The 18,198-nt window shown below is 37.6% G+C and overlaps 1 protein-coding gene across 16 annotated transcripts in view; it reads right to left on the bottom strand.

Annotated features, from left to right (window-relative positions):
- LOC120413036 (inner centromere protein A) overlaps positions 1-18,198 on the bottom strand; it is a 146,631-nt gene that overhangs the window by 93,286 nt on the left and 35,147 nt on the right. For 15 of the 16 annotated variants that reach the window (XR_005604896.2, XM_039573714.2, XM_039573709.2 and 12 more), the window contains exon 2: positions 7,836-8,716. Coding sequence is in view for 15 of the 16 variants with exons in the window: in XM_039573714.2 (XP_039429648.1) it covers positions 7,836-8,343 (508 nt within the window). In the remaining variant the exon portion in view is untranslated. Of the gene's footprint in view, positions 1-7,835; positions 8,722-18,198 lie in introns of all 16 variants that reach the window. The other variant, XM_039573710.2, reaches the window with a different exon arrangement.

Raw genomic sequence — 18,198 nt, 5'->3', positions numbered from 1 at the left:
GTTTTTTGGGCCTCAAACTTCAAAGCCCGTTTTACCCCACTTCCCTTTGTCGTAGAGAGCTCATATTTGGCATGAGTTCATCTCATGTATAGACAAACAAACGCTGTAAGTTTCATCCAAATCGGAGCACCTCGATACGACCTCTAGAACAAACCGAGCAATATTTACAAAAACTGCCTCTTAAACACGCAAATAACATTCCAAAAGGGTGTAGCTCCAAAACATCACTGTTTACACGAAATTTGATTTCAGATTCGGATTCAGCGGCCAAAATTACTATAAAAAAGCATACCCTGACCATTGAGACATATGCTTGCTATATCGTGTAATTAGTAGGCCTTGCTTCTGAATTCTGAGAAATTTTGAAAATTGGCACTTTTTTCCTCACTAAAACTCAAATATCTCGGCTCTGGAGTGTCGAAATTGCATTTTCTCAGAGGGAAAAATGTTCGCCATGAAATTTCCTACAAGCTGCATGTATTAGTTTCACTGGGAAAAATAGGCTACCCTAAATTAAATGAACATTTCTGAAAAAAGTTTCGAAAAAATGCGATTTTTTCGACATAAATCCGCCTGGGAGAGTCCAAAAACTTAAATTTTGGTCCATTATTGATAGTGCATCTTAATCTATGGACAAAAACCTATCGTTTGAAGATAATACACACCTGATCGAAACAGTTTTTGTATTGATTCCAAGCGATTTTAGAAAATTTGTTCAAAAAAGTGACTTTTTTCAGTAAATCGACTAGGGGGTGCGAGAAAGTATTTTATTATTTTTTCTTGTCTAAGAAAACATTGTTCCTAACAACATAATCTATCATTTAAGAAGTGAGCACCTGAAATTCCTCGACATGACCTCAAAATGGGACAGGCTAATGTACATGCTTTTGCATGCGATTTTACCATTGGATTTTTTGCTGTGCACTGACGTTTTAAGGTATTACGACAACATGCAGGTGTCGTTAACCTGTGTGGGTGGGTGTGTGAAGATGACAACTACTCAAATACTTATTTGGAAAATTTCAATTATGTCAACAGAATAGCGATTTTTTTAAATCGAATGCAAAATTGTAGGATAACGTCATCAAAATCCCAGAAAACGATATTGTGTGATCTTTGCTTCTAGCCACCCACGCACACCAAAAAACACACATACACACATTCAAAGTCGGCACAGTGTGCCATTTGTGCCGCGGAGAGAAAAGAGCAAATATAATTTTCTTGGAATTCAATTAAAGTACCGTGCAATGCGCTTCCTTTTGCGCGAGAGAAAGAGCGCTTCCTATATTATTTACTGCTATAATACACACCAACAATCACAAAAAATTGCACACCAACCAGCAACTCAATCATTTAGCCAGGTCTTGGTGGTGGCGGCGGCGGTGCGGGCGCGATATTCACAATTACAAAGGCGGCAAAAGTTAATTAGCTACTGGTGCTCTGAGCGCATTTGTGTAATGGAGAGCAGTTAGGTTATTGGTGCTTACTGGATTTTTGAGATTTTTTTTCGGTTTAAATACAGTAACAAATAAAAATGAATACAGCAAAATAGAAAATACAACATATTGAAAAAATATATACATTAAAATTACAAGTAAGAATTTCAACATTTCAATGACATTGACATTTCAATTCTACGAATTTATCAAACAAATATTTAAAGAATGAATGGCAATCCTATCAAAGTTCCAGATCGCAAAATAAGATGGAAATTGATTTTCCGAAAAATGATGAATTTTTGGAGCATGGAGTTTTGACGACACCAATCAGAAGAGTTGTTGCAAATGGAAAGGGCTCACTTTTTGATTTCGTTGGAAAACAGGGTGGTTAGAAACCCACAACATGACCAAAAATCGATATTTTGACACTTTGTCTCAATTCTGTGGGCAGATTCAAATTCAGCGGACAAAATTACTTGGAAAACACGTAGTTAGACTGTAACCACATCATTGTGAGTCCCTGTATGTATGTTTGCTAAGATATGTTGGGTCAGCTAGGACACGCACCAAATTAGGGAAACTTTGCTTTTTGATCGTCGCCACCTATGGGAGGATAGCAGAAACCCTATTTTGCACCGTTTTGCTCGAAATAAATGATTTTTAAACAAATTGTGTTCGGTTTGAAATTAAAGCCAATTGGGAAGCATCTCCTGTGTAAATTTTTTGAAGCTCAATTTGTCCTTGAAAATTAACAAGAAAGAGAGCAAAATGAAAAGTCTTTTGTATCAAAATTTGGGAGAAAACTAAGATTGCCGGTTCGTACAAGCGATGAAGACTGACTCTCGTTCACTTTGGCAGAACTCGTGACACAGTCCGGATCGTTTTGGAAGTATTTTTACGACCGTGATAATTAGCGTCCTCTGATCGTCGTCAATTGCGATCAGGTGAAATCGTGGCAGTGATAATTTTTGAAAAATTAACAGCACTAAGTGCATCTGTGCAAGGTAGTTTTGGTGATATTTTTTTTGTAATTGGTACTTGATCTTGTGTAATTAAATTTGCAGTCGAGGTGTGAAGAATTTTCGAGGCAGATCTGTGATCGAGCCTAGTTGGCAGGAGAAATTTGCAGGTGTGAGGCCGCCGCAATCAGAACGAGTGAGAGAGGTAAGTTTTAGTTTTGACGATTTAAATTTGGAGTTCGCTCATTGGTTTGTGCACGTTGATTTAGGAACCCATCAACGTGGGTGGCTTATCTGGAGCTGGAAAGCTCAAACGTGGTCGTCTGGGAGCGCAATCCTGGATCGGAAGCAGTTTTTTTTGGAACCGGAAGTGAAGTGTTTGTTAACCTTGAACTTTGAGAATCTTTTGGTGTGTCGGAATTTGGGGACAGCCCGTCGCTTTTCGCTGTTGGCACAGCTCTATTGCCACCCCCAGCGGCAACCGGAAAAACGTCACACCGGTAACGCCTTAGTCGGTCTAGGACGCCATCTCGTAGCACTTTAGCGAGAGCACGTTGGGATCGAACGCTAGAGGTCAGTGTGGGATCGGATAACGCTACACGTCCGTAACCCCTCTGCCACGTGTTTGCTTTCGGGGTGGGTTAGCTTCGGCTCAATACTCCCACGACTTCCGGAAACGCACGCCTGAGTTGGTAGCAGGTCCTTGTTGGATCAATGACGCCCCTCAGCATACACTGACCCACCAACACATGTGCATTTGACCGATTTAAGCCCCGACAACTAGCACCATCTATCGGCAGGACGCCAAAGCCGCAACAACAACACGCGCCGGCGCTCAACCGTACGCCTGAGCCGGTAACGCCTCGCCTCGCCTCACACGCTTCAAGAATCGGCCCGCCTTCGCCGATCGGTCCAGCCGACATCGGACCGGAATTGTCGACACATCGTGGGAGCACCGCACAAATCGCAAGTAACGAACTCCGTAGGGACGTTTAGGAACCGGATAGGGAAATAGGGACGTTTAGCGGTCAGAAGGAGTAGGGAAAAAGGATTAGGATCACACCTGGACTGAGTTGAATTGTCCACGCAAAAGATGGAGGTTTTTTAGCTTGGCTTTTCCTCCCAATAAAAAAATATAATCAAAACTACAAAAGTTTCTGGCCTCAGTTTTTTTCTTTTAATCTGAGAGATAAAATATAATCTTTATTCTTTTCTTTTAATACAAATAATACAAATTTAATCGGTCCTTAGTGAACTTGGGTCGAAGTCAGTTGGTAAACGAAGTCACATATCGCAATAGTTTCAGCTAAATCAATAAATACACATAAATATTGGCTCAAATCTTGGTTTTCTTTCACAATTTTCAATAGTACAAAATCTTAGTTTTCGGTCTTTAGTTTTGGGTTAGTTTGATGAACATTTTGGTAGGTGCCACTCCGTTTTAGCCTGCCCGAAGAGAGAGTTTCTAGCCGGACCTCCAACTGCGACAACAGCCTTCCGTTTGGAAGTGGCGCTTAAGCTGTTGAACGTTTCGTGTGCAACGCAGAATCGTTACAAGACAATTTTCGCATTTACTTGAAAATTATACAATTTCAAATGAAGATATCTCGAGTGATTTTCTCAGCATTTGTAGTGTTAGATCTACCATTTCGAATGGAAACCTGGCGCTTAAAACTTGGTGTTGAGTCGCGGGGGGATGTCGAACCGGGCACCGGTTCCGTGAGCGGAGTGGCGGAATAAAACTCCCATTTTCCAATCGCTACAGAACTGCAAATGGTTATTATCTTAATTAATTACATTTACAGTTCACAACATTCTAAAATAACTTACAATTTCGGTGCTTTATCACAGCCGACCTGTCCAGCTGCGCCCGTGATCCCGCTAACTCAATTTAATTTGTTCTGTTTTGACTTCTTAGAGACAGCACGGGCACCACATAAACAATAACAATCACTGACACTACGAAACACAGGGGGTTGCTTCAGCGCCGTACGAGGGACGCGCTCCGTCGCAACACTTGGCCTGCGCTTATTCGAGATATTTAGGTTTTAAAATTGCATTTTTGTTTACCTTAAGGGTGCACAGCAACGAAGGAAGATGTTGTTTCCTTATTCCAGAATTGTTAAACTTACGAACCAAATCCTGCAACAACGGGATTGTAAAATTTGTCAAACTTTGTTGTAAATTACTTTGTGGACAGGACTTTAGGGGATGAATAAAAAAATATTTCGATAGTACTCGTAGTTTTGAAGAAACTAAAATGTCTGTAACAAAAATCTTGGTGCAAAAGCTCTGGTTGATGTGCACTGTTAAAATGGCTCTAACTTTTTTCCAATTTTCCTCATAGTTTTCAATTCAATTTTCCACATGGTTTTCCGATCTGCACAACACTGTGCAATTTCACCCAGCTTACGGCAACTCTAACAACGTGCACAGGGTGGGTCAACTGGTCCATCTTCCTCAAAAAGAGTCCTAAATTTGGTCAGGAGGTGCCCATAAACGACGTAACTTTCAAAACGTTTCTTGATTTCTGGATTATTTCTAGATTACTAGATTTATTGAAATCGCAAAAAAAATACATAAATCATACGAAACCACCAAACTGAAAATTCTCTTTAAAATGTATGCCGGATTTGAAACATTGCTGTTTTTGGAAGTTTTTGCAAATAAAAAGAGACAAACATTTGGCTTGGTTATATATAAAGATGGTTAAAGTAATCTTAGAAGAGAGAGAAAAAAACGTTTCGAAATTGTCAGCAGTATCATATTGCCTTAATGCGGCCTTTTTAATGCTTAACCCAAATCCTAAACACCAAGCTAACAAAGTTACCTGGAACTTCTGAACAGGAACACGTCTAAAGGTTATTTTTATAAAACTTGAATGAACCACAGTAATTCTTTCTGGAGCTTGTTTGGGGGGGGGGGGGGCGGCAGCCCCGACCCCTCTTCGATTTGCGTGAAACTTTTTCCTAAGGGGTAACTTTTGTCCCTGATCACGAATCCGAGGTCCGTTTTTTGATATCTCTTGACGGAGGGGCGGTACGACCCCTTCCATTTTTGAACATGCGAAAAAAGATTCGTTTTCAATAATTTGCACCCTGAAACGGTGATGATATAGAAATTTGGTGTCAAAAGGACTTTTATGTAAATTAGACGCCCGATTTGATGGCGTACTCAGAATTCCGAAAAAAACGTATTTTCCATCGAAAAAAAACACTATTTTTTTTAAACTCTGCCATTTAAAAAACTCTGCCGACTTAAACATTTTTGGATCATGTCATTTTATGGGAAATTTAATGTACTTTTCGAATCTACATTGACCCAGAAGGGTAATTTTTTCATCCAGAACAAAAAATTTCTTTTTAAAATTTCGTGTTTTTCTAACTATGCAGGGTTATTTTTTAAGAGTGTAACAATGTTCTACAAAGTTACAAATACAATTATCAAAATTTTGATATATAAACATAAGGAGTTTGCTTATAAACATCACAAGTTATCGCGATTTAACGAAAAAAAGTTTTGAAAAAGTTACAGTTTGCGTTTCTCTTTGTTTCGTCGTCCGTGTCTGTCGCAGGTGACGATGAACGGCCATGAACAACGACGACCAACTTTTTCAAAACTTTTTTTTTTGAAAATCGTGATAACTCGTGATGTTAATAAGAAAACCTTTTATGTTTATACATCAAAATTGTGTAATTGTCTGCTCTACAACTTTGTAGAACATTGTTACACTCTAAAAAATAATCCTGCTAATTTAGAAAAAAAAAACAAGAAATTTAAAATAAAAAATTGTGTTCTAAATGGAAAAATTACCCTTCAGCGTTAATGTAGATTCGAAAAGTAGGTACATTAAATCTCATGAACATCTCATGATCATTTTTGGCTGTAAATAATTGAAAAACATGTATTTTTTCGCATGTTCAAAAATTGAATGGGTCGTACCGCCCTTCCGTCACGAGATATCAAAAAACGGACCTCGGATTCGTCACCACACGGAGAAAAAAGCGTTCCCAAATTCGTGAACAAGCGTTCATGAAAACAGTAACCACGAACAAAGTGTTCAGTTCCCATGGTACGTTTTTGAAAAACGCATTTCAAAACATTTCCATGAACGCTTGTTCATGATTTCGGGAACTCTTTTTTCTTCGAGCAGGGACAAAAATTAGAACTTAGGAAAAAGTTTCACGCAAATCGAAGAGGGGATGTGGCAACTTTTCCCGATTTCGTGTGGGTTGGTAGAGAATTACTTATTGTATTTAATTTGAAATAAGGTTAATTTTAATTTCAATTTAAATATAATTTAATAAATTCTATTTAATAATTGACAGTGTAATTTGTTAGCAAGCTTGATTTTGTACAGGGCTGCGAAAAATACAATAGATTTATGTGAAAGGGTAATATCTGTCGAGTTCAGAAATGGATCATAATTTCCCTTTAAAATGAATGAAAGAAACATCCATAATAGCATATAGGGCGTCCAATTTTCCCGGGTTTTGAATTTCCCGGGAAACGGGAAAAATAATTTTGAAATCCCGGGAATTCCCGGGATCCCGGGAAATTTATGAAGCAGTCATAAAATCTATGTTTTCATTATATTTGTTATGGTTTTCTAGCTTAAATCATAGAATTAGCTCAAAACTGTTAATTGATGATAAGCTACACTTCAATCTGAACAAGGACAGCAGTCTTTAGATAGTTTAAAACATATTAAAAAAAAAAGTTCTTTGATGAGCTTTGGAATTTAAATTAACCACAATTTTTAATATAATTCTTTTATTTATTTATTTATTTATTCATATAATATGACTACAAAAGCTTAAACAATTTAATTGAAACTGTCTAAAACAACAAGAAATAAAATTACAGCATACAATGTAACACATTGGATAAGTTTACAATTTTATGTTTTATCTTTAAGTCACTACCGACAACTTGGAATAATCGGGACTGCAGTCTGAATAGATACAGGAGATTTTAAAGCAATAGATTTGGATATCGGTGTACTAATTGTTTTTTTCTGTCCCTGTTGTAACCGAAATCATTCAAAACAATCAGAACATCACTCAAAAAAAATTGCTTAAAGAGCTTCGTTACATTTGTCCTGATTTGCTCCAGATGCCGGTTTTTGATGAAAAGTTAAATAATTTAAAGCATTTTGCGGATCTGTAAGCTAAAATTTTTAACAATTTTCCCCAATAAGCCAAATTAACGCTGATATATGCCGAATACAAATTTTAATGATTTAAAATTCATATAGATTACTAAGTATTCAACTGTTGATCTGTTTCCACAACGGGAATTCCCGGGACAAAATATTAAAAATCCCGGGATTCGGGAATTCCCGGTTTTGGAAAAATCCCGGGATTTTTGTCCCGGGAATTCCCGGGATGGACGCACTAATAGCATATAACCCCCCTCCATTGCCCCAAGCACTTACATATCCACACGTTCCCCCGCGGGGTATCCTCCAGAATGCGGATGTTGAAGTCGTACGCGGCCAGGTCCTTCCGCAGGCTCATCGCCTTATCGTAGGTGAGCGCACATTTTGGCACCAGAAACAAACTGTCCAGCTCGTCGTAAATGTCACTACCAGCCTCGGACAGCCCACTGCGACTCTTGGTCGGGCCGAGCACGCTGTTGTTGCTGTAATACAAACTGCCACCGTTCGCGATGATGGCCGGTCCTCCTCCGGGGCTCCCACCGGAAGAGTACCCCCCGCCGAGGTACGGACTGTTCCGGCTGCGGATCAGCCGGTTGTTGTTGTTGCTGCCGGTAATGCCGGAGACGGCGGTTCCGTTGGACTTTCCGGCGGCGCGACCTGCACTGAGGCTGCGTACTTGGACCGGCACGTGGTGACCGTTGTGGTGGTGGTGCTGCTGCTGATGATGATGATGGTGAGGAGTTGCACTGAGATTGGTAGCTGCGCAACGTTTCACTGATATCATAGCTCTACAGGGAGGAGTTGCCGGGGGCTGCTGCGGACGAGGAGGTAGAGCCAACGTTTTAGCTCCTCTTCTGCCGCGCACACTGCTGTTGGGAACACTGCTCTGAACACAATCGAAACACTTTTTCCGTTTATTTATTTTTTTCGGGCAGAGGTACTGCGTTGAAATCTTAGCTCATTGCTTCACCTTTTCCAGGTTATCACAGATGTATCATCGCACACAACACTTCTTCACCGTCTTCTTCGTCTTCGGCTGCACTTCTCTTCGGACTTTGGCTCAAGGCATTACCACCTCGGGTAAGTCGGTCATCTTCGTTTGAACACACACACTTTTCCTCCTGAACTGAGTTGCTGGTGCTGCTACCTTGCTTCAGCTGCACTTGAAGAAATTAAACTCAAATCATTAGCACCTTCTTCGTTCTTTTCTTCTTTTCTTGGTGGCCGATTTGATTGGGTGAAAACACATTCCGCGCGTGGGGGTGGGTTCAGGAAGCAGGCTAAATGTGCCACGGGGACCTACGACCGCGAAGAACCAACCTCTACCAAGTGAACCGTTCAACTGGGTCCTCGGCGGTAGCACACACAAAAAAAAAGCAGCAAAACTCTTCTTGGAGAGCAGCCAAAAGCAGTTCGGGGCTGTCGCGTGCACGCGCCAGCCGAAAGTCGCGAGGATAATTTAGAGCGCTAATAACCATTTGGTGGTGAGCCGGCTGAACCTGTAATCACGCCTGCTGGCACAGACAAGCGGAGGTGAAACTTTGAGGGGAAAAGCAGGTGGGGCGGGATATTTTGCTGACCGCACGATCTAGGATTTGCAATTTGGTAATTTTGTTGGGCTATGCCATCTAAAATCTAAGAAGTTGAAAATTTCCAAAAATAGTGTCTATTATTGTCTTTTTCTGAAACATAATTTAGGTTGAAAAAAAAAAAACCTACAGTTTGTTTTGTTTTTCAACATCGAAAATAAGCTTAGTGATTACTTATATACAGGTATTTGAATATTTGACTTTATTTGGGATGCATCCAGAAAAACTAACTTTTCTTTCAGAGGCTGTATTATCTTACCAAATTATTACTGGCCAAATTATTAACCCTCTACAACCCAACCCCGCCTCTAGACGGGCTTCGATCTAAAAAAAACGTAAAAAATCTATTTTCAACCAATTTGTGATGTTTTAAAACCATTGAAAAGACGAACTCTTAAAATTTTAGAAAATTGTAGGGTTGAAAGTTTGACTTGTTCAACTATGGCTGTGTTTTTTTTATAACCATTACCTATATTTTAAGTAAAAAGAAATATGCATTATTTTTTTTTAGAGTCCCAGACCAGTGCTGAAAATGTCAGGGGTCATGACGCGAAAATCGGCGACTCTGACACGATTTTTTGAGATCCATTCACTGAACCGCAAAACCGTGACATAAACAAACCCAGCGCAGTCGTGAGTGCCCTAGCTCATTGAGCAGCTGCAATGCGAGGCAGTAGTCGACCAACGCTCATTCGACGTTGCACGCACACACATAAAGAAACAAGTGTTTACACAAAAAGTTCGTATTTATGCGTGGAAATGTAATTTTGAATATAAGTTATGGTTGTTTTAAGTGTTTTGCACATTCTAGAACCATTCAAGTGTTTTAAAATAGTCAAAATAGTGTTTAAAGAGAATTTTACGAGTCAGTCATATGACACGAATTGAGTGAGTGTAGCTAATTTTTTCACGTCTCTCATTCTCCAGCAGCCGACCGGCACGAGTCAGGCGGCTGTGGTTGAATAGACACAGTAGGCTTGCAGTCACATGCTAGCAAAAACATGAAAAAATTAGAAAGGCAAAATGTAATGATTGGATGAGGTACAATATACCAAATACTACCAAAAACAAAGAGCAAAAGTTTCTCAAAATGACCTCCTCAACACGGAAAAAATAAAAACTTTCGAAAAAAAAATGGGCAGTAAAGGGTTAATGTATAAGAAACAAATTTGAAGGACATTGCCTAATCTCCACAAAAAAAAGGTTCAAGAATAATGGAAGGTGGTTTATATTGAAAAAGTTGAAAATAACTATTTTCTGAGCAAAAATACCTTTTTGCAATTCCGTCGTGAAACTACTTACTTTTCCTGTCATTCTTGAACGACGAAATAGCCTACTTTTCTGTACCAAAAATAACAGAATCGAATAGCAACACTTTTCAAAATAAATGCTGAAAAGTTCTACTTTTCAGCACTGAAATGGGTGCTGAAAAGTTGAACTTTTCAGCACTTGTTTCGAAAAGTAACACTTTTCAACATTTTTTTGATTTAAACGATTTATTGACAAAATACATGAAAATTCGACTTAAAATTTCACTCAATGGGTGTTTTTCGAAATTGCAAAAAATGTTGTATGGAACTCGTTACAAAACTTGATTTTTTCAGCACTCGTCGTATTTATCCAACTCGGTGAACCTCGTTGGATAAATGTACGACTCGTGCTGAAAAAATCCTCTTTTTGCAACTTGTTGCATAAACTACTATTAAAAATTACTGCATTTGAAAACGGTTTACTTTATACATATTATTTATTCCAAATTTTAATTTATAACAAAAAATGAGATCAAAAAAAAATTTCGACGAAGGTAGTATTTTTGCCTTCCTCACCTCAATGAGGAAAGGCTATAAAATCACTCGAAAAACGAACTTCTTACTTTGACATCCTAGACCCAGCTTCATGTATACATATCGACTCAGAATCAAATTCTGAGCAAATGTCTGTGCGGGTGGTTGGATGTTGATCAAAATAATTGCACTCGATTTTCTCGGAACTGGCTGAACCGATTTTGTCCGTTTTGGCATCATTCGATCCGTCTTGGGGTCCCCTAAGTCACTATCTATAAATGGTGATATTTAGTTAAGTACTTCAAAAGTTATGCTAAAAAACGATTTTAGCTAAACTTCGAAAAATTGTAAAAAGGGTGGTTTTTGTTAAAAAAAAAACTCGTCTTGTTATACATTTTTAGATAGGTATTTGGAAGACCTTTCCAACGCGTCCAAAACGTTGAAGATCTGACAACCATATCAAAAGTTATGGTCACTTAAGTGTTATTTATACACTTTTTTGAGGCCGGATCGCAAAAATGTTGATGAAAAAGTGGTCCGGATCTTTCATACGATCCATCTTTGGATAGGTAATCAAAAGACCTTTCCAACGAGCCCAAAAGATTGAAGATCTGATAATGCTATCAAAAGTTATGAGCAATTATGCTAAAACATAATTTTGACGGAACAAAAAAGGGCTGAAATTGCTACAGATCCAACTGAGGTAACTTTATGGAATTAGCCTAGTTAGCCCAAGCTTTCTTCATATTATGGCTATTATGGCAGAATCGTAAGTAATGCTTTTTTTAGCATTTTGTTTGCATGTATTCAGGCGCAACTGAATACAAGCAGAAAGCTTTTTCAATTGATTTTAGGAGGAAGGCACCAATCACGGAGGTGGTTTAAAGTAGCCATTTTTTTATTATGTTTTTAAAACATATTGGAGCATGATATTTTTTTGTGGCTTTCATGTTTTTTTAAATCAATTTATTTTCAAAAACTACGTTGCACAGAAAAAAATCGTAATATTCATCAGGGAATGAGACAGATTTTGTGTCAAATAAGTGTAATATTACATCAGGAACTGGTGAATTGTCATCAGTGTCTGGTGAATTTTCATCAGTTTCTGACAAATTTTCATCAGATTTACATTTTTATACATTTTTTAGGTAAAATTACAAAAAAAGTGGTAATATTCAACCAGTATATTAATAATTATGTAACATTAATGATATAGAAAAGTGGGTAAATTTTGATTAGAATTTAACAACGTTGTTCTGAATTTGTAAGGTTGAATATAACCTCTTTTATGATGTCATTTTACCTCAATTTAGACTGAAAAAGTGACATTACACAAGAAAAGTGGTAAATTACACATTTTTTAGAGGTAAAATTACACATTTTTTGTGTCATAAAAGATGTACCGTTTCCCAGGTGTAATATTACCATGATCTTTTCTGCTAAGAAAAAAATTGTAATTTTACCTCTGAAAATGTGTAACTTTACCACTTTTCTGGTGGAATGTCACGTTTTCAGTCTAAATTCAGGTAACATTACATTATTAAAGAGGTAATATTCAACCTTCCAAAATTACACCTACCAAATTTAAACATTTTTTACTGTGTGGAATTGCAAAATGTAGATTCTAACCGTGGTCGAAGATAGAAGCTAAAAAGGAAAAAAATCAACACATTTTTTCAAATCGTGACGAAAAATTACGTCCGAAAATTCTTCAAAATGTTTAAATTTGTTACAAAAGGTATTGACATTTTATAAATCAACACCCATAGCCACGCGGGCTAAGGCGCAGTCTTCAACGTGTGAACTGGGTTTGAATCCCGTAGTTTTGTTTTTTTTTGTGTTTTCAGTTAAATATTAAATTACTTTTCTCACAAAATTTATATGCATGCTTTTGTTATTTATTGGTTTTTTTTTGCTGTGTATGATGCAACTGTAGGAAAGTGTTCACAATGCCATTAAACAACACTAAAAACGGTAAAAATTGAGCAACCAAATATAGAATGTCACGTATTGCAATGTTTCTCGGGTCACGAGTCTTTTCATATTGTTGTCGCTGAGTATTTTGACGTTTATAAGGTTGTCGCCGAAATTTTTAATAGGAATAACTATAACAGGTTTTCACACTTTATTGGACATTGCAAACACTGCTCCTTTTTATACGTTGCTATCGATACTTTTTGACAGTTTTCATTCATCCAAGGGTTACGCGAGCGTTACCTCCATTTAGTTACTTCATATACACAATGTCACACGAGAAACATGTAACTTTCCTTCACGACCATAACACGTAATCGCGACGAGTCCCCCGAGCGTTCTTTTCGTGTCGATGGATTACCTTTGACACCACCCAGTCCTAGCGAGCGAGAGTTCAATCACACAAACACTACCCCCCGACTACCACTACTAGCGCGAGCGCAAAAAAAAAGGACAGGTTCCTCCACACAAAGTCCGCGCGCACGAGCCTTCAACCACGAAGCTCGCACCGGCACTGAACTAGGCCTGGGAGGAAGAAAGGTTTGGTCCGACCCGGCTTCCGAAGTCGGTCGATGTGCCGGTTAGGAGTGGAAAATTTCGAAACCTCAAAAAATCCCGCAAGACTGTGAGTGTGTGCCGGCACACGTACACGCACACACCCCGCCTTGCGGCGGAAAAGCGAACCTGAACTATTCAAAGTTGAACTTGAAGAAGGTTGCAAGGAGGAGAAAGAACAAGAAGCAGCTCCTTCAAGGTGTAAGATTCGTTGGAGTAGTTGTTTGGCTTTGTTTTCATTAAAACGGTCGGAATCCCAAACCCGAGTGGGCCATTACCACCCTCGGACATCAGCTGTTGGCAGGCAGGCCGAAGAGGTGCGAGAACACCCAGCGTTGGGGAAGCAGATCATGATCAGCGAATCGATGCGAACAAAGAAGCAGACAGACCTGCTTCGCGAATAGCGAAGAACAAAACGAGTACGAAGCAGACACACAAAAAGCTGTTCCCAATTTCGGGTGATTATCGATTGCGCTCGCAGCACGTTCGGATTTTCGCAGCTTCTGAACACACACACTTGCGTTGCGATTATTCCCATTATCTGCTCGTCTAGGTTCGGCTTCTTCTGCTTCTTCCGAGCGATCGCGAAACCGGTGAGCGAAAAAACAAACATTCGTGCGAAGAAGCCGAACGTATACTTGTGTTAGTGAGTAGAAGATTAATTGAAAACAGTTCGCGCGGTGATCCCTCTTTCCATCAATCCCAATCCGATTCACAATGTACTGTTAACAAAGTTAATTGTTTTTTCAGCCTCCCGTGTACGGTTCCCAAATTACAGACCACTACAACTGACTGTCTGTTTGGCTTATTCCAGAAGAAGTGCACTTTTTTCGGCGCGCACCAGTTGATACCCGTTCATTTCTTGGGGTGCCGATTGCACACTATCATTAGGCGATGGGGTGATTCCGTCAGAGAGATAACACAAGAAAAAAGTTGCAACCAAGAAGATTGACAAGAGCGTGAAACAATGTGCATACTGTGAAGTGAGCGGTAGCTGCAGATCTATCTTTTCGCTAAAAATATAAATTCTGAATACTTAAAAAATTGAAAACAAAAAAAAAACATTTTTGTTTGATGCCTTTAGCAAATATAGCTGTAATGATCAGTGGGCGATACAGTTGTGTGAAACAGAGAACAATACACAAATGATTACAGGTATCTAACTACAAACGATCACTTGCCATTGGTTGGGCTGGTTTCGTCCCATCGTTCCTCGGGTATCATGCCGAGTCCTGGTGATGGGAGAGAAAGTGTTGCGAGTGCTAGTATCAGGTCTTGTGGAACTCGCGATTCGCGATTATGTGTATGCTCAGAGTTCGAAATATGTGTGAACCCGAGCTGGTGGGAATAACAAAACGAAGGCCATTTCAAGAATAAGTCCTGTTCAAATAACTAATTTTGTCAAAAAATTGTCGAAAAAATAATAACATCCCCATCACTTAATCTAAAAATTGTTATTGAACAGATCTTATGAGAGAGTTAGACAATAACAGCACAAGGTATGGAATAAGGAAAATCATTTAATCATTGATCGCGTTATTCATGTGATATTCTAACTTTAGAAAAACAATCAGCAGTCATAACCTAATTTGTTATTATTTTTTACTGTTGAATTTTACATTAACTCTGGGAAAATTATGACCAATTTTCCGTAACCCAATTTGTTATTATTTTTGAATTTTGATAAATATGGCCAGAACTATGAGAAAATTTTGGCGAATTCTGTCAAGAATATTATTTTGACCATGAAATGTGTTCCTAATACCAAAACTTTTTTTAAAAGTAAAAAAATGTAGAGTAGATTTTTTTAATTATTGATATACCCCCTAAAGAAATCAACAATTTAACCGAAAATTTTCTAAGTGTCCATTAACCAATTTGTAATTACTTTTTATTTTGCTAAATATGGCCAGAACTATGGGAGAATGTTGACCAGTTTTGTCAAGGACATTATTATTACAAAGATTTGTTCAAAGAATAACTAAAAATGTTAGTCTGTTATTACAATAACAATCCAATAACAAAAAAAAAATCATAACGACGAATAACAAATCTTGTTACTTTCAAATATAAATAAAAAATATTCCCAAGTTATTTCCGTCTGCTCGGGATACCACCTAGGGAAATCAAAATTTATTAGAAAATTTTTTAAGTGTCCACAACCCAATCTGTTATTTTCTTTTAATTTTGCTAAATATGGCATTGATAATCATATTTAGCATGTTTGGGCTTGTTTAAAAATGTTTTGAATTTTTATGAAATTCCAATGTACAGCACCGCAAAAAAAATATTTTCCGCAAAAAATAAAATTTTCGTCAATACTTAGGTATTTTGGAAATTACTGATAGCAAAACAACTAGACAGGTGTATAATGCATTTTAAAATGTTGAAACCATGGCTCGTAATTTCAATTTTCATACTTTTTTTATTTTTTTGCCCTGATTCGAAATCCGGACACTTTTGCTTCGAATTCCGGACACTCGTTTTTGCTAATGAATCGCACAAATTTGGACTGAAATGTTAGTGGATGACATTATTTAGGTCTCAAATAAGCTGTTAACATCAAAACAATCGATATTTTATATAAAAAAAATGCTAGAATTTAAGGAAATCAACACCACAAATTTCTGCTTTGCCACCCCTGTGCTTAGGACGCCTTTGAAATATTTCACGTGAAATGTTTCGCAGTTTTGGTTATCTTATAATTTTATTTTATTGTTTTGATATTAACAACAGCGTTCTAACAAACTTTAAATGAAAGTTGATGTTAGAATTCATCAAATAACACAGTTTTGACATTCATAATCGGAACTTATATCCAAATAATTGATAAAACCAGAAGAGGTGTCCGGGTTTCGAAGCGTCCGGGAATTCGAATCATGACGTTAGTGCAGGCCAAATGAGCACCGCTATTTAATTATTTGATATACCCCCTAAGGGATTTTGCTAATATTGGCTAGAACTATGGGATAATTTTGACCATTTTCGTCGGGGTCATTATTTTAGCCATGAAATGGGGTCCTTAAGCTAAAATTATTCTAAAAAGTTGAAATTTTGAAAGTTGATTTTTTTAAATTATTTGATATACCCCCTAAGGGACTTTGCTAATATTGGCTAGAACTATGGGATAATTTTGACCATTTTCATCGGGGTCATTATTTTGGCCATGAAATGGGGTCCTTAAGCTAAAATTATTCTTAAATGTTGAAATTTTGAAAGTGGGTTTTTTTAATTATTTGATATACCCCCTAAGGGACTTTACTAAAATTGGCTAGAACTATGGAATAATTTTGACCAATTTAATCGTGGTCATTTATTTGACCATGAAATGGGGTCCTTAAGCTTAAATTAATCTGATAAAATTAACTTTTGAAAGTTGTTTTTTTTAGTTTGTTATATTCTCTAAGGGAATTGATTTATTTATTGAGAATTTTTGAAATGTGAATAACAAAAACTGTTATTATTTTCACAGAGCGAGGAAGTCGGAGCTGACGTTGAAGTTCGAGCTGGAGTGAGACCTCGGAGACGGCATCGGATTCAGCTTATTTTCAACAACTTTCACTTGGAGTCGGAATCTGTGAAGTCGGGTACTTTTGGAGAGTTGAAGTCGGCGTTGACGTCATATCCTGCATCCAGAGTCGGAGTTGTCTTCAAAGTATGGATTCAAAGTCGCTTGAAGGAACCCGACTCTGCAGCCCTGACTAGTACAGAAGAGTTATGGCAACTGCAGGTTTATTTGCAAATGGCAAATAAACCAAAACAATAACTTTTTTTGTTATGGAGACATACAAGTTCAATAACAATTTTTGTTATTATGCTGCTCCACCTCTCCGCACAAAATAACAAATCTTGTTATTCCTTCATGATTCCTTCTGTGTTATTGGTTTGTTATTGCAATAACAACATAATAACAGTTTAAGTTATTCTTCGAACAAATCTTTGTTATTGATTTTTGTTATTTTAACAACTAATCCAATCATCCCAATAACATATTTCGATCTTCTCACAATATCAAAAACTGACCTTCCCAAGTTATTTCCGTCTGCTCGGGAATGCATGAAACAAAATGTTAATTTGCTAACAATTGAACTATTATCACTTAGATACATCAGATTAGAATGTATTTGAAACGTTTCTTTAATTTTTAGATTAAATAATGATATTTTACAAAATATTTGATCGTTTTTACGAAAAAATAAATAAATTACTTAGATGAAAAACGAAACGAAACTATTGGCACTACGCCCCCCGGGGCATGGCCTTCCTCTAACGTGGGATTTCTGCTCCAGCGCCTCTGACGAGACAGGAGAAACTTAGATACTTAGATGATAAATACTAAATTTTCATAATACCACTTTATTTTTATGGACATTTTTTTTTGAACAATTGTTTATCAGTTTTTAAGTACGTTTATGTATTTTTTCCCATTAAAATATGTTTTTGCAGCAATTCGTATTTTTTCCATACTAAAAATACATATGGTACACTTGCCTCACTTGAACAAGATTTTTCAAAAGCTCTCAATAAAAATAACCAAAAGTTAAATCATACTTTATAATAGGTGCAAGTCATTGGTAATCAAAATTGTAAAAATTACGGCCGTACGAGCGATTGTTCCTCTTGCCCGATATGGTCATCTTGCCCCACCTTCCCCTACTAAAACAATCGAAATCAGCCGATTTCGTAGAAATTGGCTCACATGTGCTTATAACTTTGGATAGGGTTGCCAGATCTTCA

Source organism: Culex pipiens, chromosome 3 (genome assembly GCF_016801865.2).
Source record: "Culex pipiens pallens isolate TS chromosome 3, TS_CPP_V2, whole genome shotgun sequence".
Classification (NCBI taxonomy): Eukaryota; Metazoa; Arthropoda; class Insecta; order Diptera; family Culicidae; genus Culex; species Culex pipiens.
The sequence above is the reverse complement of the archived record's forward strand: the minus strand, read 5'-3'. Positions and strand labels throughout refer to the sequence as shown.